We start from the raw sequence: 25,356 nt of genomic DNA on the forward strand, positions 1-25,356 counted from the left end.
CTTTTTTCTGTTCTTGCTTGTTTTTAGACTTGGATACATTTATCTTTTAATGAACAGAATTTTAAATTTTTTTAAATAATCAAAACTGCTAATATTTTTCTTTGTAATTTATTTCATCCCTTTGGCTCTTAAAAAGTGCCCCTTTTCTATTTCATAGATTTGCTAAATATTTATTTCAAATTTCCTCTATTTTTAAGATAGCTATTATTTAAAATGCTTATTCTCTAAAAACATTAATAATTCTGTAATTATATATTTAGCTAATGAGATAAGAATCTAAGTTCATGTTTTAAATAAATAATTTACTAATTCTTCCATCTGCATTAATTTTAAAAATCTTGTAAAATTTATTTGTGACATTAACCTTTCTCCATTATACATTTGTGTATGAAAAAGGATTTGTGTCTCAGTCCATTCATTTACAAATAGTCTAGATGAGGTTTAAATACTAAAGTAAAAAGGAGACTTTTCTTATTCAATAACTTTTAATAAGCTCAAATTCTGCAGTATAATTTTTCATCTAATGTGTTTTCCTGATTTAATCTGAATTTTATAATTTCTTGACTCCTTGCTTTTTAGAACAGTGTTGGCTTTATTTCATAAATGAATTTTGAATAAAACTTGACATCAATTTATTTTTATTTCATAATCCACAAAACATTTCAAATTAAAGAAATACAACATTAAAAGTCTCCAGTTTTTGCTTTAATTTCACATTTCATACACTCACAATATTTAGGAAATAGTCATTTTGACTGTCTTATAACTGGGATAAGGGTGCAGCAACAATTCTGCCAGATGGTTAAATGCCCCAGAGGATTTCTGGTCTTCTCTTCCTAATTTGGAAGATATAAAGCAGTTTTTACTCCCGACATAAATTCTTGATAAAAATCATATTCTGTTGACTTTTCATGTTAGACATTAAGGGTGACATGTAAGTAAAAAAAAAAAAAAAAAAAAGTAGCCTTGATACCAAGTTAATATTCTCTTGAAATCTTACTCGGCTGCTAAATTTCTTTGTTGAAAACCAACTTATAACAAATTGGTTATCCTGTTAGTCTTTTTCCCTTTTTCTTTTCTTTCTTCCGTTTTCTTCCTGTTCCCTCTTTCCCTCACTTTCTTTCTGGCATGTTTAATTAGAGAACATTTTCTATAAGCATTATTGAGAATAATTGTCCTTGAGGAATGATGGGTAATATAAGCGAAATGAAAATAATAAAGAAAATGCTACATGGAATCTCTTATTCTTGAACCATGTTCAGACACTATTAGCTGTGACCACTGCAATAGGAAATGAAAAAGAGAGCACTTTTTCACTGAAAATCCCAGTGTTCAAAGAAACAAAGAAACGGCCACATAAACTAAATATTCACAATACTGGAAATGAACCACAGGCTTTTTGAGTAATACTCCAGTTAACTCATGTCCTTAAATGAGAAGGGCAGCCACAGACATCTGCCCACTGGAGCTCTCTGGTGCCCACATTTAGGGATGCATCCTTCCTTACAAGGGCAGCCACCTGTGGAAGTGGGTTCTTAAATAACTGTGTGCACCAAAGACCATCTGGCATGGCTTAATCACTGTACAAAGACTCTGCAGAGAAGTTGGAATTGAGATTCGTAGAGAAGCAAACAAGGGATGATGCCTGATGATTAAGAGTCAATCCAGGAAGGAGAATTCTTCATGGGTAACATCTATTTCAATAACAAACTCTCTCCGCAGTGACTCATACTTATTTGTCTGTGAAGTTACAAAAGAAGATCCCCAGAGAAAGTGCTTTCCAAGTTGCTAGATGTAAGTTTAAGAAATAAAATTTTTCCCTTAAGAAAAATGTGAGCTTGGTTTTAAACTTGAGGCTTGTTTTTAGGCCAAATGAATTGGGTTTTTTCCTGTTGCTTTTCTAACAAGGTAATGACAACGGTGAAGAAAAGGTAAATCATCATGTTAGTAAATCCAAGGATTTTGCCTCAAGAAATTAGATAACTATTCTTGGGAAAAACACAGAAAGAGTTTGTCCAGAAAAAATTAGTGTCAAAAATGAAACATCCAATGACACCAAAAAAGTTCAGTTTCCTGTGCTTGAGTCCCACACTTTTCATAATGAGTAAAATCAAGGAACTTTAGAATGTCCTATGTTCTGTCATTTCATGCCCACATATTCCATTAAAAATCCAAGATTGGCCAGACATGGTGGCTCATGCCTATAATTCCAGCAATGTGGGAGGCCGAGGCAGGAGGATCATTTGAGTTTAGGAGTTTGAGACCAGCCTGGGCAACATAGTGAGACTTCATCTTTACTAAAATTCAAGCAAATTTAGCTGGGCATGGTAGTGCACCCCTGTAGTCCCAGCTACTTGGGCACTAAGATGGGAGGATTACTTGAGCCGGGGAGATAGAGGCTGCAGTGAGTCCTGATCATGCCACAGCAAATCCAGCCTGAGCGACAGACCAAGACCCCGTCTCAAAAGAAAAAAAAAAAAAAGAAATCCAAGATTGTAAAATGTCAATATAATTCACTTCTCATTCTAAAGAAAGTAATATCCGAATTCCTTAGAAGATTTCTCTTTAAAGTGACACTGATTTTTTTTTCTCTTTCTAGTCACATTGGAAGTAAATGAGGATTGTAATCCACAAATATCTAAAGTTTTAATTTTAATTAAAATATATATAATGCATCTCAGTGGATTCTTACATTAGAATCACTATTTTTAATAAGCCTCACATTGAATACAAAATACATAAATATAAAACCCTTGGGAGAAAATATTACATTTTTTGAAACAAAAGGGAAAACATGTGCTCCAAGAAAATACGTTTTACATTGTAATGTCCAACTTGCATAACCATGCTTCAACTTGGAACTCGTTAGTTATTTGGGCCATGCCCTCAAAATTCTGTTTAGCCTATTTACGATTTCCTTTCAATAAAAGACAAGACAAGAAAGAAACAAAAACCAAAAGCACCCTACTCAGGAATCTGGGAACGCCTTGATGATGGACTCATAGGCAGGTGGGGGCGGTGTTGAAAGGCCCACTCGAAGACTGTTACTGGACCAGTAATCAGGACGGCTCAGACTGTGGGAAGTGCTGATGGTGGGAGAGATACTGGAAGAAGGGAGAGTCACCAGCTGACTCTCAGTTTCCACAGGAAGTGGTGGACATTGCAGAAAGGGATGGAAAGTAGAAGCTCTGAAACTTGATTTTCTTGGAAAGGAATTTGCTTGTTCCAGGGAAGCTTGTCGCTGGAAAGTGAGACTGGCCAGGCTGAGGTTGCTGCGACGTTCACAACCACTGTGGCGGTAAAATCCAGTTCTGTTGAGGCCATGGGAGTAAGAAGACCTAGATCTCCTGCTTGAACTCCACTGTGAGATGGGAGCACTGGCTCTTCTTCTTCGAGACAGACAAATGAACACAGCCCAAATAAATCCTCCAAGTACCAGCCCGATTGCCATGGATACGGTGAAGGACATGATAAGGTCCTCTGAAACAAAGAAAGTAAATTACTAAACCCATTTTTAAATAGGTTTTCAACCAAAAACAAGGGTCAGCATATATGCTGTAATTCATAGAATACTGATTAATTTAAACATACTTTGAATCAGGAAAATAGAAGACGGTGTTAGGTGGATATGAACAAATGAAAGCTGATAATGCTTCCATTTATTCAAGCAGAAAGATACAAAATAACACTTTCAGCTGTGGCATTCCAGGTCACTTAAGCTGTTTTATCATCTTTAAGAAATAAAAGATACAAGTAGTCTTACTTGATGTCATTAATTTATGGCATTTAGCTCATACATTTTTTATAGAGTTGCAAATGTAGCCCAAAGTTGATTTCCTTTTGAGTTATGGTAGTAACTAATGTGCTGGATTGATAAAGAATTTTGTCAACACTTTAACGTTGCCTTTTCCTCTGTCTGCTTTCATCAATCACATTGATTTCTGCCACCTGCAGTCTTCATGATGCCTCACTTCCTTTGCTCTGTCTGAGATAGGAAGTGCTGGAATAGAACCATCTGGCCAGCTGACTGATTTATGTCATATTTCCTGAACTCCCAGACAGTCACCTATATCTCTGACTCTTTGATGACTTGACCTGTGCAGACTACTGGGCTCTTTCTTGTTTCCCAGGTTCCAGCTCATGCTTCTATTATGCCCTTGGGATGATGAAATTCCTGTAGCCCGAACCTCCATAGAGTCTCTGCTACACACCAGTATTCTCTAATTCGTAGAACTTGTAATTTGTTCAGATTTCCCTTTCTAGGGAGAAAAATGCCTTTTCCTAATGGAAATGCTACCTTATTGTCTCTTGTAAACTAAATACACATTCTCAAATGAAAATGGGTAACTGAGTCTCCTCTTGCCACACCACTTTGTATAGAAAAACTCTGGATATTAGAAGACTCCTCCAGCCTGGTCCCCCACATTTCCCCACCATGATGTAATCCACAAGTCATGTTGGTTTCTCACTGTACCAAAGCCTGTCATTCTCTCTAAAACTCTGTGATTTTCCACATATTTTTCCTTATACCTGAATTCAATTTTTTAATCTTCTGTCTGGAAAACCCATTCTTCAAGCTCTACTTCAAGTATCACATCTTCAATAAAGACTCTGACATTTCCTAGACAAAAATGAATTGCTGCTAAGTGGAAAGGTAAGCTATCATATCTAATTGCTTATCTAGGTATTCTGTATTGAGAGAGCCATAGCCTGACCTGAAAATTAGCTGATGGGTGTTGTGAGACTGGGGAAGAGGGGGAGAAAATAGCCACAGAAGTTTTGCTGTTCTTTCCATCAAGAGATAGTCTATTTCTCTACCCCTTGAATCTGGCGGGCTTCATGACTGGCTTTGATGAGTAGGATGCAATGGAATTGAAGCTATACAAGTTCAAGCCTAAGCTACAAGAAGCTCAGCTTCCACCCTTCCTGCTCTTGGGACCCCTGCCATTGTCAGCATATAAATAAGGCCAGACTAGCCTGCCAGATGATGAGAGACACATGGCCCAGAAACCCCTACAGCCCTAGCCAAGAGCCTGCTAACCTGGACATATGAATGGCATCATCCTATATAATTCAAATGCTAGTCAAATCACCAAATGATTGTGACAAAGACCAGCAGAAAATCCACCAAGCTGACTTCATCTCAAATTACCAATCCACAGGATTGTGAGCTAAGCAAATTATTATTATTTTAAGCTACTATGTTTGGGGGTGGATAGTTACATGGCAAAAGTTCTCTGATACAGGGTTCCAAACTCAGCTCTGTTCGTAATATGTTTTGTGATTTTTAGGGAATTTGTTTAGACCCACTGATTTCATTATATATGTGTGTGTGTGTATATATATATACTCACATATATACATATACACATATATATGAAGGAGTTAGATTTTATGATTGCCAAGGTTCTTTTTAGCATATTGTTGTAATCTGTGATAATATATAGACTACCTAGAATGCAGAAATAACAAAACAAACTAACGTTAATAACTACAAAGGAATAATCACTGCTGTCTAATTTTAGGATATAGTTCAGTGTCCTTACAATGTATATTGTCACATTTATCTCCTGTGGAAAAGCTATATTTATTGTGTCCTACTTTCACAGTTATCTGTACAAATAGTTATATCGACATTCTCTAAAACAACGGCTTTAGGCAAAGGGCCCAGGCACATTTTTTAGTGTGTTATATCACTTAATCCTCAAACATCCCAATAAAGGAAATGCTAGTGTTATTCCCATTTAATAGTTGTGGCTACTGAGAGGTAAGTAGCAAGCCCATAGTCCCACATCTGGTGAAGGTCAAGTGAGGATGTGAGACCAAAGCGTCTTAATTAATAGCTAAATTGTTTATTTATTTTCTAAGTGTAAGGTAAGAAAATATTAATCTAAAATGAAAATAAGCAATACAAAGTTCATAAAAATTTGTCGATTCAATACCAGAGTATCTTGTAACCTGTTATGAACAGAAATACTTGAGAGAATGGTGGTTAAATAATATTGTGTGTTCTACAGATATATTTCCATGAATCAATAGCCTTTAGTGGAGACTTTTAAATATCAACAAGTTTAGCTGTGGACGCACAAAAATGGAGTTTCAGCTAAAACAAAATCAAAAATGTGTTGGACATAAATTCCTCATTTTATAGATATTGAAACGGAAGCTAAGGTTTATGTGGTAGAACTAACACTTGATTTACTGTAATAACTGATTGACAAGTATCACTGGTTAGGGAACTATTAGTTACACTCATGTGTGATATAAATGAGAAGACAAATACTCAAATGTACAAAGTATATGTCCTTGCTATTGTGTGTAAATGTACGTAACCACTACTAGAGTCTGACTATCTCAGTATATAAGCAGGCATAATAGATAAAATTTAGAAAGAGATATTTCCTTGATTTCAGCAAAATGAAGTTAAAACCAGAATCTGAAAGGAGAAAATATATTCAGTTAGTCAACAAAAGCATTTAAAGTTTACAAGAGTCCTTATACATGGTCTCTGTGTATGCCCTTTGAGATTCTCATCTTCTAACAAATCAGATATTCCAAATATAAATGTTATTTATAGTGGAATAATAGCAAACTTTAGATTCAAGAAAAAAATAGAAACTATTTAAATCAATGAAATCAATGAAAAATAATTTCTTGTCTATTATTGTGATTGAGGCCAGGCGCAGTGGCTTATGCCTGTAATCCCAGCACTTTGGGAGGCTGAGGTGAGAGGATCGCTTGAGCCCAGACCAGCCTGGGCGACATAATGGGATCTGTCTCTACAAGAAGTAAAAATAAATTAATTAAATAAAATACAGCGATTGAGCAAAACAGCAATTAGCAAAAATACAGCGATTAGCAAAAACAACAAAAATAGATGGAGTAAGAAATACATTTAAATTTCAGATGACTGTTTTATTACCAAAATATATTATTGTTCTGATGTAAGAAAACTAAGATAATATCCAAACTCTAATGGACAAGTTATTATAGAATATATTGAACCATCACAATATTCTTAAATGACAAGTTTCAGTTTGGAGAGTAAAAAGATTATTTTTGTGGCACTAAAACTGTAACAATATTTCCATAAAAGGAATTTGACAACAAACCTATTTAAAATGATCATTCTCTGTGGCTTGGTAATACTTTGATTTGATACTGTAAACCTATTGTCTATGCCCAAAATTTGGGGAAATGACTTAAAATATCATCAAATACTGGGTTATATAGATATCCAAAAAGGATTAAAAAATGAATTTAAAATGTACATGAGAATCATAAGAATAACATATACACACAATAATAGGCTATTTAAATTTTGAATGAATATAAAGTAGGATAAGATGGAGGTGCAACAGAAATCATAAAAATTACAAAAAAATTTCTTTTGATATGGATTTGTTTAATTTTTGCTCAGTAGAGTTCACGTATCATGAAAATAACTTTTTAATCCACAAAGTCAGTAAAATACACACATTAGAAATTGTATTAGTCTGTTTTCATGCTGCTGATAAAGACATACCTGAGACTGGGCAATTTACAAAAGAAAGTGGTTCAATTGGACTTACATTTCCACATGGCTGGGGAGGCCTCACAATCACGGTGGAAGGCAAGCAGGAGCAAGCCACACCTTGCGGGGATGGCAGCAGACAGAGAGAGCTTGTGCAAGAAAACTCCCCCTTATAATAACCATCAGATCTTGTGAGACTGACTTACTATCACGAGAACAGCACAAGAAATTCCTGCCCCAATGATTCAATTACCTCCCACCGGGTCCCTCCCACAACATGTGGGAATTCAAAATGAGATTTGGGTGGGGACAGAGCCAAACCGTATCAGAAATCATTGCATTAATTCTTACACCTTGCAGAATATTAAAACACATACAAATAATACTGCTGACAGAAGAATTTCTAAGACTTCCTGAGATATGTGGTAAAATGCTTATCTAACTTCTTAAGCTCCCTTAAGTCCAAACAGCAAAGGCAAATGTAGAAATGAAGAAAGGCAATGAGAAAGAGATGCTGAGTCAAACAACAGCAGTGGTCTTTCATACACTTTTTTTTTCATTTAATTATAGTTAATGATTTTTCTGACCTGTCCACACTAGAATTTAGAAACTGTGTGATGAAAGCAGCATCTACTGGTGATACAGCTTTAAATTTTCATATATGTAATTCCATTCTGGCAGACTTTTAACAATGTATTTTGGGAGCCTTTTTTAAAACCTGGTGTAGAAGAAAATATAACTGAAAAAAAAAAGACATTGGCACAGATATTGCTTTTTAAAAAATGATTTGCCTTCTTACTTCTCAACAATCTTAGGAGAAGAAAAATGAGCCATAATCTTTCTTCTTATAATTGCAATATAATGCAACTTATAAGACCAAATGGTTACTTTTAAAAATGTAACTTTCCTTTTGAAAGCAGAAGGAAAAAACTCTAACATTGGTAAGGTATGCCATATAAATTAAATATATGTCATCCTAATTTGTAATATGTACCTACAAAACTAGCAAGTAGATGGCACATAATAAGCCCTCAATGAACACCAGCTCTTACTGCTAATAGTTGTGTAATTTACTCAAGTCATTTGACCCTTCTTGGCCTAATAATAACAGCCACGTTCGTGTCTTTCAGTTTTAATATTGTAATATTGAGTATGATTTTTAGTAAATATAATCAATACTTCAAATGCCTTCCACTGGTATTAAAATTTAGTAGAGGTCACCATCTAGTGGCTTGAGTTGAATCATTCCAATTCTGAAAGTGATTTGATCAGTGACAGCAGAATGAAACATTGTTTAAAACATTCAGAAACCCTTTGCAGTTGTAAGAATGGTAAGTTCAACGTTCACCAAAGCAGGCCATGAAGTCCTTCTTATTGTAGAGTGTACAGGAGAATGGTTCAGGAAATAGAATGACTTTTGACAAAAAGGATTTTTAGAGACAGTAATATTTAGAGCCTAGAAATTTGATTGATTATAATAATGTAAACAGCCAAGGAGTATTTTCCATTGTATCTCATCTGCCAGAACATCTTATTGGGTCTGTTTTCACAAACAAACAAACAAAAAATCCAGAATTCAACTTCTCACTACCCAGTCTGTGACTTCACTGATCCAAGTGGCCACATTCCCACATCTGTGACATGGACTATAGTCTTCCTGCTTCTGTCCTTGCCATATCCTCACACCCCAAAAATATGCTCAATACAGTAGTCAGAGAACATTTTAAAATGTAAGTCAAATCATATCACTCTTCTGTTCTAAATCCTCCACTTTTCCCAGAGGAAAAACAAATGCCTAAGAATGTCCTAAAAGTCCCTACTTGACAGGCTCCCAATTATCTGAGCCCATCTCCTCTACTTTTCCTCTGGGTCACTCGCTCTGTCTGCACTTCCCTCCTCACTATTCCCTAAGTAAATCAGATGGGCTGGCTCCTGACTTAGGGCCCATCACTGGTTGTAATCTACTCCTAAAATTATTTCCTCATCTATCTGTATGGTTAATTTCAGGTCTGTTGCTCGTATGTAACTTTCTCATTGAGGCCTACCCTGGCTGCTCTACCTAAAATGACACCCTGTCCCACCTCTGAAGCCTAAATGGAACTCTTGTTTTTCTTTTTTCCTTTCTGGTTAATGGAAACTAAATTCATTAATTTATACTCTTCAAGAAAATGTGAATGAGATGCATAAGCATTATGAGCTGGAAATGTCGTTATATTTGAAAGATAGGAGGATAACATATATCTGGAATGCCTTAAAAAGCTTCATGGAAAAAATAAATTGTAGATGCCTTTTTGTGAATGGTAGTGGTCAAATAAACAAAAGCCTTGGAGACTTGAAAGTAGTTTTGATCAAAAGCATAAAGCACAAGCCATATTCTGAATATAATTAGTTAACAGTATTGCTAGAGGAGAGGGCAAATTCAAAAGGATCAAGGTGGCACACCACTTTCTGTATATGATAGATTAACATGTATCAAGCCACTGAGAGCAAGCATACAATGGAGAATAAAATATTTTCTTAAATTTGTTTGAAGCCATCGGAGACTTATCCAAACCATTAAATCGAAGGAGCAAATTCCAGGAGAAAAGTAAATCTCTCTCCACAATAATCTGTAAAGAGAAACAAAAATATCTGAGTAGAATGCTGTGCACTATCAGTAAGCTTAGAAAACATAAGTTGGTGTTCAGGGGCTGCCAAGGAAATTGGACCCTAGGAAACATCCCAGACTCTGGAATCAGGTGCCCTAGGATCTACTCCCTAAGATTAATGGTAAACAGGTAAAAGACCAGACCTCACAAAGATAAAAATATAGATCAATCCCAAGTTGGACTGAGGTGATCTTTCCCTAACTAACTGTCAGAAGGCAAGTTTTACATATAAATAAAATAGAAAGTTATATATTTAAATAAATTTATATATACCTAGTAATAAATTACAAGTCATCCTAAGAGGCAAGACAAAGTAAACAAAAACTAAGAGAACAAATACAAAATTGAAAAATATCTGTAAGTTATGAAGATATTTGAATTATCAGACAAAATATTAAAATAACTGTTGATTAATGTGTTTAAAAAATTAACAAGTTAAAAATTTTCAGCAGAGATTGAGGATCTTATAGATAATAAAATATCTAATGAAAATTATAAAATATTTTAACTGAATTCTGATAAAATTGTGAAATATCAAAACATGTGAGATGTGCCTAAAGCCACATTCATAAAAAAATTTATAGCTTTATAGGTATATATTTTAAAATAAGAAAGCCTAAAAAAATCAGTTATTTTGGTTTCCACATTAAGAAGCTAACAAAGGATCACTAGCTGACACATAAGTAAAGTAGCATACAGTAAATAAGAGAAAGCAGAACTTAATGAAACAGGCAAAAAAAAAAAAAAAAGAAAAGAAAAAATAGAGGAGATTATCAAAGACAGATATGAAAAAATCTAACGAAAATTAATAAAATACTAATTGGAATGACAAGGATGGAAAGAGGAGAGAAAGAGAAACAGGGGAAAAGAGCAGGCAGGAGCAAGAGAAAGAGACCGAGAGAAGAAGAGAAAATCACCAATATCAAGAGTAAGAAACATTAGGACAGATTATACAGGCAATAAAAACATCAAGCTAGGATTCCAAATCAGCTTTTATGAACTGACCCTTCCAAGTAATAATGACTATAAACATTGAAAACAATACAAAAAAAAAAAATTCTACCTAAGGGCCTTAAGAATGACCAAATGCTTGCAGCTACTAGAGAGGAATTGACACCTGGAAGAAAAGAACACCAAGTATTAGTCAAGCTCCAGTTTTCAAACCTTTTAACCTGAGGGCAACTTCCAATCTGGGACAGGTAGTGATCATTGAAAACCTGCACTGTTTCTGATCTTAAGAAACAAAGGACAGAGATTATGGAAATAAGAGCTGCTAAGAATGTGAGAAGGAAATCCTGGAGAAGAGAAAGCCAGAGAGGAGAATCCCCAAATTTTACTTATAAACATTTCACATATCTTTGGTTGACTCCTGAATCACACATATACGGGACATATTCCAAACAGCACTAGAGAAAAATAAAATAAAATAAAGTAATATTTAAGCTGCTGCCCAAGGGACAGGCTTTACAGGTTTCTGTAGTTGTAGTTCCACAGAGTTATTTGCCTGTGAAAATAAACTAGGGGGAAAAGCATACATCACAACACTCTTCAGAGTAATACAGCAGAATCCATTCAAAATGTTCAAGATACAATATGAAATTACTTGGCACATGAAGAAACAGGAAAATGTGACCCATTCTTAAGAGAAAAAAAAGTCAACAAAAACGAACTTTAAGATGACCCAGATATAATTAGCAGACAAAAATTTTTAAGCAACTCATATGTCCATGTTCAATGATTTCAAGTAAAACACTCACAATGAATAAAATGATAGGAAATTTCAGCAAAGAGATGGAAACTATAAGAAATAACAAAATGGATATTCTAAAACTAAAAAAAATTGAGAACTGAAAAAAATTTATATGATGAGCTTAACAGTGAAATTAAAGTGAGAGAGAAAAGAATCAGCCAACTTAAAGGTGTATTAATAGAACTTATCCAATTTGAAAAATGGAGAAAAATACTGGGGGGAAAAAGCAAGCCTCTAGGACTTGTAGAACCATATAAAAATATTTAACAGATGTGCAGTTATAATCCCCAAAATAGAGGAAAGGGTGAGTGGAGCTAAAAAAATTTTGAATAAATGAGGCTGAAATTTTTCAAAATTAGTGAAACAAATTAATCTACAAATCAAGAGTCTCAGTAACATCAAGCAGAATATATATAAAGAACTATGCACATCATAGTCAAACAGCTGAAGATCAAAGGTTAACAAAACAAACTTGAACACAGCCAAATTACAAATAATAATAATAACACTACATTCATAAAAGACAATTATTTGAATAACTACTTGCTTTTAATAAAACACAATGATATTTTAAAGTGATTTTAATAAAAAGCTGTCAACTCAGAACTTTATATCCAGCAAAAGTATCCCTTAAGTATAATAGTGAAATAAATACTCTTTCAGGTGAAACAGAATTCAAACTAATCACCAGCACACCTACACTAAAACATGTGCTGAAGAAAATCCTTAGTCTGGGGAAACTGAAAACTGGGATCTTTAAGAAGAAATTGAGACCATCAGAAATAGTATCAGAGTAAATATAGAAGATTCTTTCCCTCAATTTCTTTAAAATTCATTTTTCTAGTTAGAGCAAAAATTAAAATATTTTCATATGAAATATATAGTTTATATAGATTTAATATGTAATAATTATAAAGAATTGGGACAGGATATAAATAAATCTATTAGCTTGATTGATTGATTTAGTTTTTAAGAGATTTTTGAGGCAGGGACTTACTATGTCACCCAGGCTGGTATCAAAGTTTTTTGCTCAAATGACCCTCCCAACTTAGTCTCCAAGTAACTGAGACTACAGGCACACACCAATGCACCCAGCTATTAGATTGTTTTTTATATTGAAAATCTTATGTATTCTAAAATACAACTACAAATTATATTAAGCAAGATTGCAGAATTTAAGATTTATATATAAAAATATGTTTATATACTAGCAGCAAACTACTGGAAAGTGTAATTACACCATTACAATAGCATCATTAGCATAACATACCTAGGAATCTTTTTTCACAAAATGTATGTAATATATCTGCACCACAAATATTGAAATACTACTGAAAGAAATTAAAGGTCTAAAAATTGGAGAGATATACTATATTTGTGAATTACAAGCCTCAATATTATTAAGATGCCAACTGCCCTTATATATAAATAAATTTATATAAATAAATCAACTAAAATTCTGATAAACAGGCTTTTTGTATTATTTTACAAATGACACTAAGTTATATATGATGACAATACAAAGGAACAATAAAAACAAAGCTGGAAGCATCACACCACTTGATTTTAAAATATACTACAAAGCTATAATAGTCAAAACAGCATGGTACTGGCATTTACATAGACATTTAGATTAATGAAACATAATAGGGAGGAAGCCCAGTAGTAAATCCATGCATTTGTGACAATTGATATTTGACAACAATACCAAAAATGCTCAAAAGGGAAATTATTGCCTCTTCAATAAAAGGTAATGGGAAAACTGTATATCCACATGCAGAAGAATAAAATTGAACCCTTATCTCATACATATAGAAAAATCAACTCAAAATGGGTTAAAGATACAAACCTAAGACCAGAAACCCAAAAAACTACTAGAGGACAACATAGGGAAAAAGCTTTATATGGATCTGGGCAATTATATTTTTGCATATGACAGCACAGGAAAAAAGCAAAAACAGACAAGTAGAATTGTGTCAAACTACAAAGATTCTGCACAGTAAAGGAAACAACAGAGAGAAGAGACGCCTACAGAATGAGAGAAAATATTTGCAAACCATATATCTGATAAGAAGCTAATATCTAAAGTATATAAGAAGCTCACACAACACAAAAGCAAGAAAACAAATAATCTGTTTAAAAAATGAGCAAAGGACCTGAATAGACATCTCTCAAAAGAAGCCCCACAAATGACCAACAGTTAGATGAAAAAATGCTCAACATAACTACTCATCAGGGAAATGCAAATCAAAGCCACAATGGAATATCACCTCACATGTGCCAAAATGCCTATTATCAAAAAGACAAAAAATAATGAGTGTTGGTGAGGATATGGAGAAAAGCAAACTGTACACTGTTGATGAAAATGTAAATTGATGCAGTCATTGTGGAAAATAGTATGAAGGTTCCTCAAAAATTAAAAATAGAACTACCATAGAATTCAGTAATCCCTCCAGGTGTACATTAAAAGGAAATGAGATCAGAATCTCTAAGAGATATCTACACTTCCATGTTCATTGCAGCATTGTCACAATAACCAAAATACATAATCGATCTAAGTGTCCATGATCAGATGAATGGATAAAGAAAATATAGTGACATAGATATGCATATGCGCGCGCACACACACACACACATATATGGTTTCTATAATGGAATGTTATATTTCAGATGCTCTTAGACTTAGGATGAGGTTGTATTTAGATAAATCCATCATACATTGAAAATACCGTAAGTTGAAAATGCGTTTAATACCCCTAACTTACCAAATTTCATAGCTTGGCTTAACCTACCTTAAATATGCACAGAATACTTGAAATAGCCTAAAATTAGGCAAAATCATCAAACAAAATCCAGCTTTATAATAATAAAAGGTAAAATTTTTAACTTTAAACAAATTTTTATTACATAAAAGTTGTCACGTAATTGGATATTTCTCTACTTTGTACACGATTGTTCTCACTCTCCACAGAAAGGCTGCTTAACTTCTCATCTGGTGGTGGCAAGCACCAAAATTCTTATTTTAACAGAATAGTAGTAAAAATACCTCAGTGATTTAAGTTGAAAGCAGTACATTGGTACATGGGTCTTATACCCAGCATCAGGAATATACAAATGTCTTTTTATTCAAAAATACAAAATAAATTATCTGTAATCATGAACAATGACGGCAGTAAACCATTATATATTTTGTCAACTAAACCAGTAACTGATGGCTAGAGTGATTTCTTAAACATCAGTCAGCCGTTCCTTCATTTTCTCCAACTGACTTCTCTGAAGTTACTGGTGAGGAACACTGCCTTGGGCTTCCTGTCATAGTTCATTAATAAAGGTAAAGCACTATCCTAGGAGTTAGAACATGCTACCTCTCATACCACCTCCCACTGCATCCATTGCACCCATTCCAGGGTCCTTCTCTTCTTTAGGAATTTCTGTGACTACAACTTCTACTGTAGTTAACAGAGAGAGCACACCAGCAGCATCCGATAAAGCAGCTCTCACAACCTTTGTTGGGTCAATACTTGCTTTTTCCACCATATTCACAAAATCTCTGACTATAGCATCGTAACTAACTTCTGAGGAACTTTGCATAATTTTCGCAACTATCAAAGATCTTTCAACACTTGCATTCTTAGCAATGGTCATTGCTGGAATTTTGAGTGTTCTTTCAATAATTTGTATACCAATTTTTTTATCTTAATTAGCTGGAGTCAATGAGTCCAAGGCTGGAATGCCCCAAAGCAGGGGAAATTTTTATAATAATGATAAAAAATAAAAATAATAAACATTAAAGATCAAAATTCAAAATTCAAATTACAATTTCTACTGAATGGGTGTCACTTTCATATCATCATAAAGTCAAAAAATTGTAAGTTGGGTCAGGCGCGGTGGCTCAAGCCTGTAATCCCAGCACTTTGGGAGGCCGAGACGGGCGGATCACGAGGTCAGGAGATCCAGACCATCCTGGCTAACACGGTGAAACCCCATCTCTACAAAAAAATACAAAAAACTAGCCGGGCGAGGTGGTGGGCGTCTGTAGTCCCAGCTACTCGGGAGGCTGAGGCAGGAGAATGGCGTAAACCCGGGAGGCCGAGCTTGCAGTGAGCTGAGATCCGGCCACTGCACTCCAGCCTGGGCGACAGTACAAGACTCCGTCTCAAAAAAAAAAAAAAATTGTAAGTTGAACTATCATAAGTCAGGGACCGTCTGTATATAATAAGGGAATGTTATTATTCAGCATTTAAAAAAACCTGTCATTTTCAGCAACCTAGATGAACCTGGAGGACATTATGCTAAGTGAAATAAACCAGGCACAGAAGGACAAATACAGCCAGCCTCCAGCTTACCATGGTTGGATTTGGGATTTTTTGACTACGATGGTGCAAAAGCCATATGCGTTCAGTAGAAACTGTACTTCCAGTACCCATATGACCATTTTGTTTTTCATTTTCAGTAGTGTTCAACGAACTACATGAGTTATTCAATACTTTTTAATAAAATAGGTTTGGTGTTAGATGATTTTGCTCAACTGTAGGCTAATGTAAGTATTTTGAGCACATTTAAGTTAGGCTATGCTAAGCTGTGATGTTCAGTAGTTTAACTCTAGTAAATACAGTTTTAACCTGATATTCTCAACTGACAATGAGTTTGTCTGGATATAACCCCATCATAAGTGGACGGGCATCTGTACTGCATGATTGCACTTATTTGTGGAATGCAGAAAAGATGAAGTTATAAAAGCAGAGAAGAGAACTATGATTGCCAGTGATTTGGGGGTGAGGAAAAAAGGGAGATGCTGAGCAAAAAAATGCAAAGTTTCAGTTGTGCAGGAGTTTGGAGCCCTAACATAAAACATAGTGTCTGTAGTTATGAAATTATTTCTTATACTTGAAATTGGCCAAAAAAGTAAATCTTAGATGTTCTTACCACCACAATAAAGCTAACTACCTGAGGTGATGGTTGTATTAATTAGCTTGATTGTGGTAATCATTTTACAATATATATGTATATCAAAATATCATGTTGTACACCTTAAATATATTGTTTTTATTTGCCAATTATACCTCAATAAAGCCTGGGAGTGAGAAAATACAAAAGGTCCAGAAAAGCCAAAGTAATCTTGAAAGAGAAAAACAGTTAATAATGTATTGTATAGTTTTATTTATTTATTTATTTATTTTTTGAGATGGAGTCTCGCTCGGTCGCCCAGGCTGGAGTGCAGTGGCCGGATCTCAGCTCACTGCAAGCTCCGCCTCCCGGGTTTACGCCATTCTCCTGCCTCAGCCTCCCGAGTAGCTGGGACTACAGGCGCCCGCCACCTCGCCCGGCTAGTTTTTTGTATTTTTAGTAGAGACGGGGTTTCACCGTGTTAGCCAGGATGGTCTGGATCTCCTGACCTCGTGATCCGCCCGTCTCGGCCTCCCAAAGTGCTGGGATTACAGGCTTGAGCCACCGCGCCCGGCCCTTGTATTGTATAGTTTTAAATAGCTAGAAGATATTTTGAATGTTCTAGCACAAGGAAATAATAAATGTTTGCAGTGAAGGAAGAACTGATTATCCTATACTTGTTTTGATGTTTCACTCTGTACCCCATAAGTATGTACAACTATTATGTGATAAAAATTGTTTAAAAAAATAAAAAGAGAACAAAGTTGGAAGATTTATGTAACTTCAAGACTTACTATAAAAGTCAACAAATGAAAATGAAACAGAATGGAGATCTCAGCAATAGGCTTACACTTATATGACCATTTGATTTTCAACAAAGGTGCCAAAGGACTTGAATAGAGAAAGTCTTGGCTGGACACAGTGGCTCAGGCCTGTAACCCCAGCACTTTGGGAGGCCAAGGTGGGCAGATCACTTGAGCCCAGGAGTTTGAGACCAGTCTGGGCAACATGGCAAAGCCTTGTCTCTGCAAATACAAAAAGACAAAAATTAGCCTGTTGAGGTGGCATACACCTGTAGTCCCAGCTATGTTGGAGGCTGAGATGGGAGGATCACTTGAGCCCAGGAAGTTGAACCTGCAGACAGAGTGAGACCCTGTCTCAAAAATAAAATAAGATAAAATAATAAAATAAAATAAAATACAGAAAAAATATTTTCAAGAAATTGTGCAGAAAAAGCTGGATATCAATATGAAAACAATCCCTCAATTTCTACACTATATGCAAATATTTAATTTGAAGTGGACAATTATGGATCCTAAATATGAAAGCTAAAATTTTAAAGTCTTAAAGCCTTTAGACTGGGAGGGGGCGTTTGGAAACTTTTTGGGCTAGTGATTACGTATCTTGATTGGGCTTTGGGTTACTCAAGCGTGTGTGTCAAAATTCAACAAATGTTCTGTTATGATTTGTACACTTCATTTTTATTCACCTTATATGTTTCATTGTATGTAAATTTGACTTTAAAAGGAAAAGAGTTATAAAATATAATTGAATTCCTGTTAATGATATGCATACTAAAGTAATTGGGGGAACTGTATTGATGTCTTCAGTTTACTTTGAAATATATTGACTAATAAAATGAAAGAGAAAATGAGTTTTATAAAAATGTTACAGATAGAATTCAGATGGTAAGGTATATGGGTGTTCACTGTAGAATTCTTCTAATGTTCATGTATGTTTGAACATTTTCATAATAAAAGGTTGAAAAACTAATGAGAATGGCATAAACAACATTTAAGCAATATATTTTGAAATTTAATTCAAATGGTCAAATTCCTGGAAAATACAAACTCCTTTAACTAACAGAATTGATAGAAAATCTAAGTAATCCCAGTAATCCCAATGAGATCACTTAGACACAGGAAGGGGAACATCACACACTGGGTCCTGTTGGGGGGAGGGGGGAGGGGGGAGGGACAGCATTAGGAGATATGCCTAATGTAAATGACGAGTTAATGGGTGCAGCACACCAACATGGCTCATGTATACATATGTAACAAACCTGCACTTTGTGCACATGTACCCTAGAACTTAAAGTATAATAAATAAATAAATAAAAATTAAAATTTAAAAAAAAAGAAAATCTGAGTAGTTCACCATTGTTAAATAAATGGAATGTGCCATTTGAAACCCTCCAACTGAAAATACTACATATAGTTACAATAGTGAATTTTCCCAAGCACTTAAACAATAAACAATGCCATCTTATACAAACTTTTCCAAGTAATAGAAAAGTAGGGAACATGTCCCAATCTGTTTTACAAGGCTTGCATAACACTGATACCTGACAAAGCTGTCAGAGAAAGGACAATTACAGGCCACTTTCTCTCATGAATTCAGATGCAGAAGTTTGAGGTCAGGGATGTATTAAAAAGTCCAGTCTCATGGGCTCCATCTCACATCTATTGAATCATAATCTCTGAGCATGGAGTCCAGTGAGAGATGAGTTTTCATAATTCTAAGTAATTCTGATACAGTTTAAAGACAAGCATTTGTAAATGTTTTTCAAACTTTCTAGGTAACTGAGATAAGGGAACTAATGAATAGACTATTAATATGCAACATAGACGTTTCTTTTTAAAATACAAATTGAAAAAATGAATTTGTGAAATAGTATTTGTTTCCAAATTTGGGGGAGATATAGTGGAAATTCTTGGGACATATGCCCAGCCCATAAACCTGTTCCCCTCTCAACTTCTTTGGGAACATCCTATGCCCATCTGCTGGGGTGCCCCTAAGAGCCGTATTTTTCTACAGGCCAAAGAACAGTATTTTCCACTAGTAGCCAGGGATCCCTGCTCTTGACAGCTCTTGATCCCTAACAAATCAGTTCACAACCCTGCATCTCATCAATTACTTTAGAGAGTATTAAGTCTGTTAGCAAGGATGCACAGAAGAAAGAAAAGTCAATGCTTCACATTTAAATTACTAAATAATTTTTAAAACATATAGAATAAATAATAGCTTGAAAGTCAACATTTTTACTGCAATAGTTGGATATTTTGAAATAGAAAAGAGCGCTTTGAGTTGTTTTGTTTGGTTCAGTTTCTAAATGCTAAGAGCCTAAAGGACTTAAGAACATAACTTTTGATCATAAACAGTATAGGAAAGAATAAACCATGGCCTATGAGTCCATTTCCATGCATCTAAAGAGGAGGAGCTTTGGAGAAGCAAAGAGAAGAGCTGTATAGAATATGACCTGTAAGGGTTTTGGAGAAGTGAAGCATCACTCTCCATCCCTCCCTGTGATGAGCTACAGATTGATTAGGGAATCCCAGAGAAACTGGTACTCATTTTCAGCTTCCTGGGGAAGACGGCAAGCCGCTCTGAGAACCCCTGGGTGTCTAAAGGGCAGATAAGGAAGTGAGGTAGGGAGTGGGGGACATGGTGTTACTGCATCCAGGCCAAGGGCACCTGATGTAGCCCAACCTCCTAAGGAAGGCTCCTGCAGTTCTAGAGTTATGGGACAAAATTGAAAATTGTTCTGTGCCACTGAGACAGATGGAGAAGTACCTGAATAAGGGCCCGTAGACCAGAGGGATATACAGAAAGGAAAAGCCATGCTGTTAGCTAACATTACACAGATCATGTGAGCCAGATTTTATAGTAGGAGATTTCAGCAGTGAAAATCAGAGAAAGGGTAATGTCTCAAAAGCTGATGAGAAATACATGTCAGTAGATGTCAGCAGAGGCCAGAACTTGATCAAGCAGCAAAGGTCCCCTCTCTCCAATACACAGAATATAACCCCTCCACCCATCCACACCCCCTCTCCAACCTTAAAGAAAATTCCCAGAGGGAGGAATATGGAGAGATTATAAATCACTGGATTGCAAGCGATCAGGTTAAATTAAATCAAACTTTTACGCTGACATTCAAAATCTTGCAGAAATCTGCCTCCAACCTGCCTTACCAACTATGTCCCTGAAACAACCACACACAGACTCTCTAGTCAAGCTGTTCTTTCCTCCACAAACTTGCCTGGGTGGTTTTACTTCTCCATATTTGCTGATGACATTTTTCCTGAGCTCCCCAAACCTCTTGAAATGCCTTATTGACGTCACTGACTCCTAACACATTGCCTAATACGGTCAGCGAATGCTTCTGAGTGAACTAATGAACTGAATGAGAATGAGATGACGAGGGAAAGAAATGAATGACTAGAATGTCCTTCTTAGAATTATCTCCCTGTCTGAAATTTATCTTTCTAGGAACAGATAGCACCTCATTTTTTTTTTTTTTTCTGAGAGAGAGTTAGGGCTGATTTCTGCCACATATTGTGCTAACTCATATTATCAACCATTGCTATTTTATCATGTGTCATCTTGTGTTATTCCACAACTATATAGGTTTGTATGTGCATATGTATAGATGCATAATCACCTCCAACAGCGTAATCCTTTTGAGGCAAACGTTGTACTTTTGGTGAGAACTGAATTAAGTGAATAAATGCAAACTCCTGCAACCGTATCTTCCCCCAACGTTTCATAATGCTAGCCATAAGGAAAAAAATGCAAAGTAAGACAGTGAAACAACCAAAACTACATCTTCTACAGGACTCTCAAGTACTAAGAGAATAACTGAGTTCAGTATTTGTCTCCTATTGCCTTAGAGGAGGACACGGCAAATTTTAACGGGCCATGTTTCCTGCAGCTTTTATGGGAATGTTTATAGAGAAAGGAAGTGCATTAAAGAAAGCAAAAATAGAGAGTGGAAGGTGATAGTCTGCATCTGTGTTGTCACTTTCAGGCCAACTTTGTTGCCAACCCTTGCACTTAAATGTTTGCACACCTTTAGGAAGTTTTAGTGGGTGATAGCTATGACAATGCAAGCTATTGTTTTTGGTAATAAACCGATATTACTATCCCATCATTTAGCGCTCATTAAAGTAAACCAGAAAAGTCATATCGAGAAAACAACTTTTTATGTAGCTTAAAGTGCTACGTCTGAGCGATTTATATGGTTCAATGTACAAGTTTTCCTTTTCTAAGCTATTTTTCTTTATTTTCCAAATTCAATGTCCCAAGCAGATGACTGATTTGGGAAGCAATAGCAATGCATTTCACTGCATTGTACAAGATTCTCAAAATAATATTTTTGAGGAGTCAGTGGTCAAAATAGACATCAATTTGGATACAAAAAAGCAATGGAAATTTAAAAGATTGACATTTCTATTTCAGGAAATGTACATATTTTATGTGTTTATACTTTTGTTCACATTTTATACTTCATATTTTTACCCCAGAAACAATAGTACAATCTTTTATATATTTTCCTAAAATCATCAAACATTATATCTGCTCTCCATATTTCCATTCGCTTTGCTAATGTTTATCAATGTAACACTCCCCTTTCTGGTTTTCATTATTTTCATTACAGTCACATAACAAGAGAAAGGAAAAACTAGTATTTGTCTTTGAAATAATAGGTTTTAATTCCCTCTTAAACACAGATTTCTATATTAAAAATATCTAAATTTTTAGAATCAATAGGTGGACTCCAACTAAACATTCTCTTATTAATATCCAGTTTATTTTAAAGATTATTAACCATGTTCTAGTCAGTGAATAATGATTTGTTGTTTTAAATAAACCTGAAATTTAATTTTGAATGGCTTGAAAAAAATAGATTGACTTCTACATATTAATTTTTGCCAAAAAAAAGCTACTTTACTTTTGAATAATTTATACAGATAACATTTTTATAATGATGAATTTGATTTAGACAGACTATAGGTCTTTTTCAGTGTGTATTTAGCACTTATCTTCTCTAGAAGTGAGGACAGCAAATAATATTTTAACAAGCATATAATCAGACATCCACAATTCAAAGACTTCTGTCTAGTGCTAGCTACCTAAAATAACCTATTACCAAAGCCTTTCTTTACAACGTACTAGAATAATCTATTTTCTTCTTAATTTTGTTACATAAATTTATTAGGAGCTCACCAACATCCTTCGTTTTCAGGCTTCCAGCAAACATAAATGTAGGTGAGAAAAAAAGAATGAGTTAGTTCTTTTTTTTTCTTATGCTGAATTTTTAGTATCTTTTAAAACCAATAAATATTTGTCCCCACATTTTTCATCTAAGAAAGTACATAGGTTAAAGGACTGGAGTGAATTCTTTTCATGCAGATTTCTGTGATGGTAGACATACAGATTGCTGGGAAAAGTCGCCACTACTGCCCACTGTCTGTGTGAAAGTTCCCAAAACCCCGCCTTGAATCACAGCAGAAAGTCTGAATCGTTCACTGAGAGGATTAAAAACTTGTTCTGGGCATATAAACAGATCTGTTCATATATACTATTTTCTTCATTAAGGTGTTTTTCTGAATTTAATTTAAATTGCCTCCTTTAATATAAAAATGTCCCTGAACCCAAGAGTACAGTCAACTTCCCATGTGAGCCCTTCTTCTTTGTACCTCTAAGCCTGGAGCAACTGAGTTTTGACCTCAGTACAGTCCCACTGTCAACATCAGGGAACACTGGACTGTTAGCTGTGGCTGGACTCAGACAAAAATACTCCAAAAAATACTTCTGTATTGTTCTTTTCCCCCACCCCCGTAATAGGCTTCCATTGAATGTTACACGTGATGTTATTTCCACTTAATCTTTTCTACTAAAGTTTTCTCAAATTTCATATTTTTCCATATTTTATTTGTTATACTCTAAAGTCATTCATTTATTTTACCTGTGTTATCGCACTTTAAATTCACCATTTAAGTACAGATGTAATTAGGATTCACTTTGGAAATTAAAGCATATAACATTCACAACATAGGTGAAAATAGTCTCTACGGAAAATCTTGATTTCATAAAATAAAATATATAATCTACAACCTTCAAACAAATGAAAGTTAATTTTTCCCACACAATCTATATGCCATATTCTAAGCAGGAATTACCTCCACCTTATGTTTTTTATTTTTATCCTCATTATTTCCTAATTTTATTTTGTAACACCAGCCAAAATCTGTACTTAACACCCAGATTCTTCTTGAATATCTTCATAGAACACTATAAAGACATATAAATACATTTCTATATATTTCTCTATAGAAAATATATATATTTCTATATATTTCTATAGAGACATACATTTCTATATATTTCTATAGAGAAATACATTTCTATATATTTCTATAGAGAAATACATTTCTATATATAAATATATTTTTATATATTTCTATATACAAATATATTTCTGCTAATAAACGTATGAAATAAATTTCTGTTAATAAACATATGAAAACTTTAAATAATCACTTTATAGTAAACAAAATGTCTCAGAGATGTTCAACGTTTTAATAAATCACGCGGTGCATTTCTCACATCCTAATTTTAAATTTTAAACAGTAAAAGAAATACCTTACCCCAAAAGTTTCCTGGCCATGGACTCCCTAAACTTGTTGTGTTATTAGCCATAATATCCACAAGAAATAGAAGAAAGAGAAGAAAAAGAGAAAGAAAAAATCAGTATGTCGAAAAAAAGCAGTTCGATTCTATGTCTTTGTAGTACAGCAAGAGAAAAATAATTTTTACACAACCTCTCATATACTTGTGTTGGCATAAAAGGAAATAAGTGTATCATGTTTCCTGCTTTTATACTCAAATTAGCAACTGTTTTTCTTATCTTGGAATTCCACATGGTTCCTGAGACACAAAACAATGTCCTTTTCATCATTTCCTCAGCTAAGTTCCTAAGTTCTCTCCTCTCAGCCACCTCCAAAACTGCTTTTAGGATAACAGGGGTGTGTATATGTGTGTGTGTGTGTGTGTGTGTGTGTGTGTGTGTGTGTGTGTGTTTTCTCATCCCATACTGACATAGAAAGGAAGACTCCAAACTCTCAGCTACAGCACCTTGAATTAAATGTATACAGAATTGAGAAATAGACCACGTTCCAATGCGTGAAAGCTAGATTTATATAGTAAATTTGGGGGAAGAACTACTCAAAACTCAGATACTTACTGAATTCTTTGTTGTTGTTGTTGTTGTTTTTGAGACTTAGTCTCGCCACTGTCGCCCAGGCTGGATGGAGTACAGTGGCATGATCTCGGCTCACTGTAACCTCCGCCTCCCGGGTTCAAGTGATTCTCCTGCCTCAGCCTCCGGAGCGGCTGGGATTACAGGCGTCCACCACCACAACCCGCTAATTTTTTTTTATTTTTACTAGAGATGGAGTTTCACCATGTTGGCCAGGCTGGTCACGAACTAGGCATGACCTCAAGTGATCCACCTGCCTTGGGCTCCCAAAGTGCTGGGATTACAGGCGTGCACCACTGCGCCAGGCCACCAAATTCTTGACGTGTCTGTTTCTCTATTTGGTATACAAATTTTGAAACTTATTTCTTTAATTCATTTCCTAAATATCTAAGTGTAATTTATATACAATTTGTGTTACTCTTTACTTAGTATTTAGTATGAAAAAACAGTTTCTACATTGAAGAAATATATTTAAAATCAAGGAGGGAAACCATAAATGCGAAATTTTTCATTACAA

At 34.9% G+C, this 25,356-nt stretch overlaps 1 protein-coding gene across 1 annotated transcript; it reads right to left on the reverse strand.

The window, feature by feature from the left end:
• Positions 1–621: 621 nt before the first annotated feature.
• On the reverse strand, positions 622–24,441 carry MYCT1 (MYC target 1). The gene is made up of 2 exons (XM_003898027.5): positions 24,229–24,441; positions 622–3,480 (listed from the first exon to the last, which is right to left on the reverse strand). Exons 1-2 carry the CDS (start codon positions 24,278–24,280, stop codon positions 2,969–2,971), a joined length of 564 nt encoding a protein of 187 aa, XP_003898076.5. The 5' UTR covers positions 24,281–24,441; the 3' UTR covers positions 622–2,968.
• Positions 24,442–25,356: the final 915 nt, after the last annotated feature.

The sequence above is a fragment of the Papio anubis genome, chromosome 6, assembly GCF_008728515.1.
Source record: "Papio anubis isolate 15944 chromosome 6, Panubis1.0, whole genome shotgun sequence".
In the NCBI taxonomy this organism is placed as follows: domain Eukaryota; kingdom Metazoa; phylum Chordata; class Mammalia; order Primates; family Cercopithecidae; genus Papio; species Papio anubis.

Excerpts from the sequence above, each read along its gene's own strand:
- MYCT1 (XM_003898027.5), bottom strand. The coding sequence starts at position 24,280 with ATGGCTAATAACACAACAAGTTTAGGGAGTCCATGGCCAGGAAACTTT. Across the intron at positions 3,481-24,228 it reads ATGGCCAGGAAACTTTTGGG|AGGACCTTATCATGTCCTTC; the intron begins GTAAGGTATTTC and ends TCTTTGTTTCAG.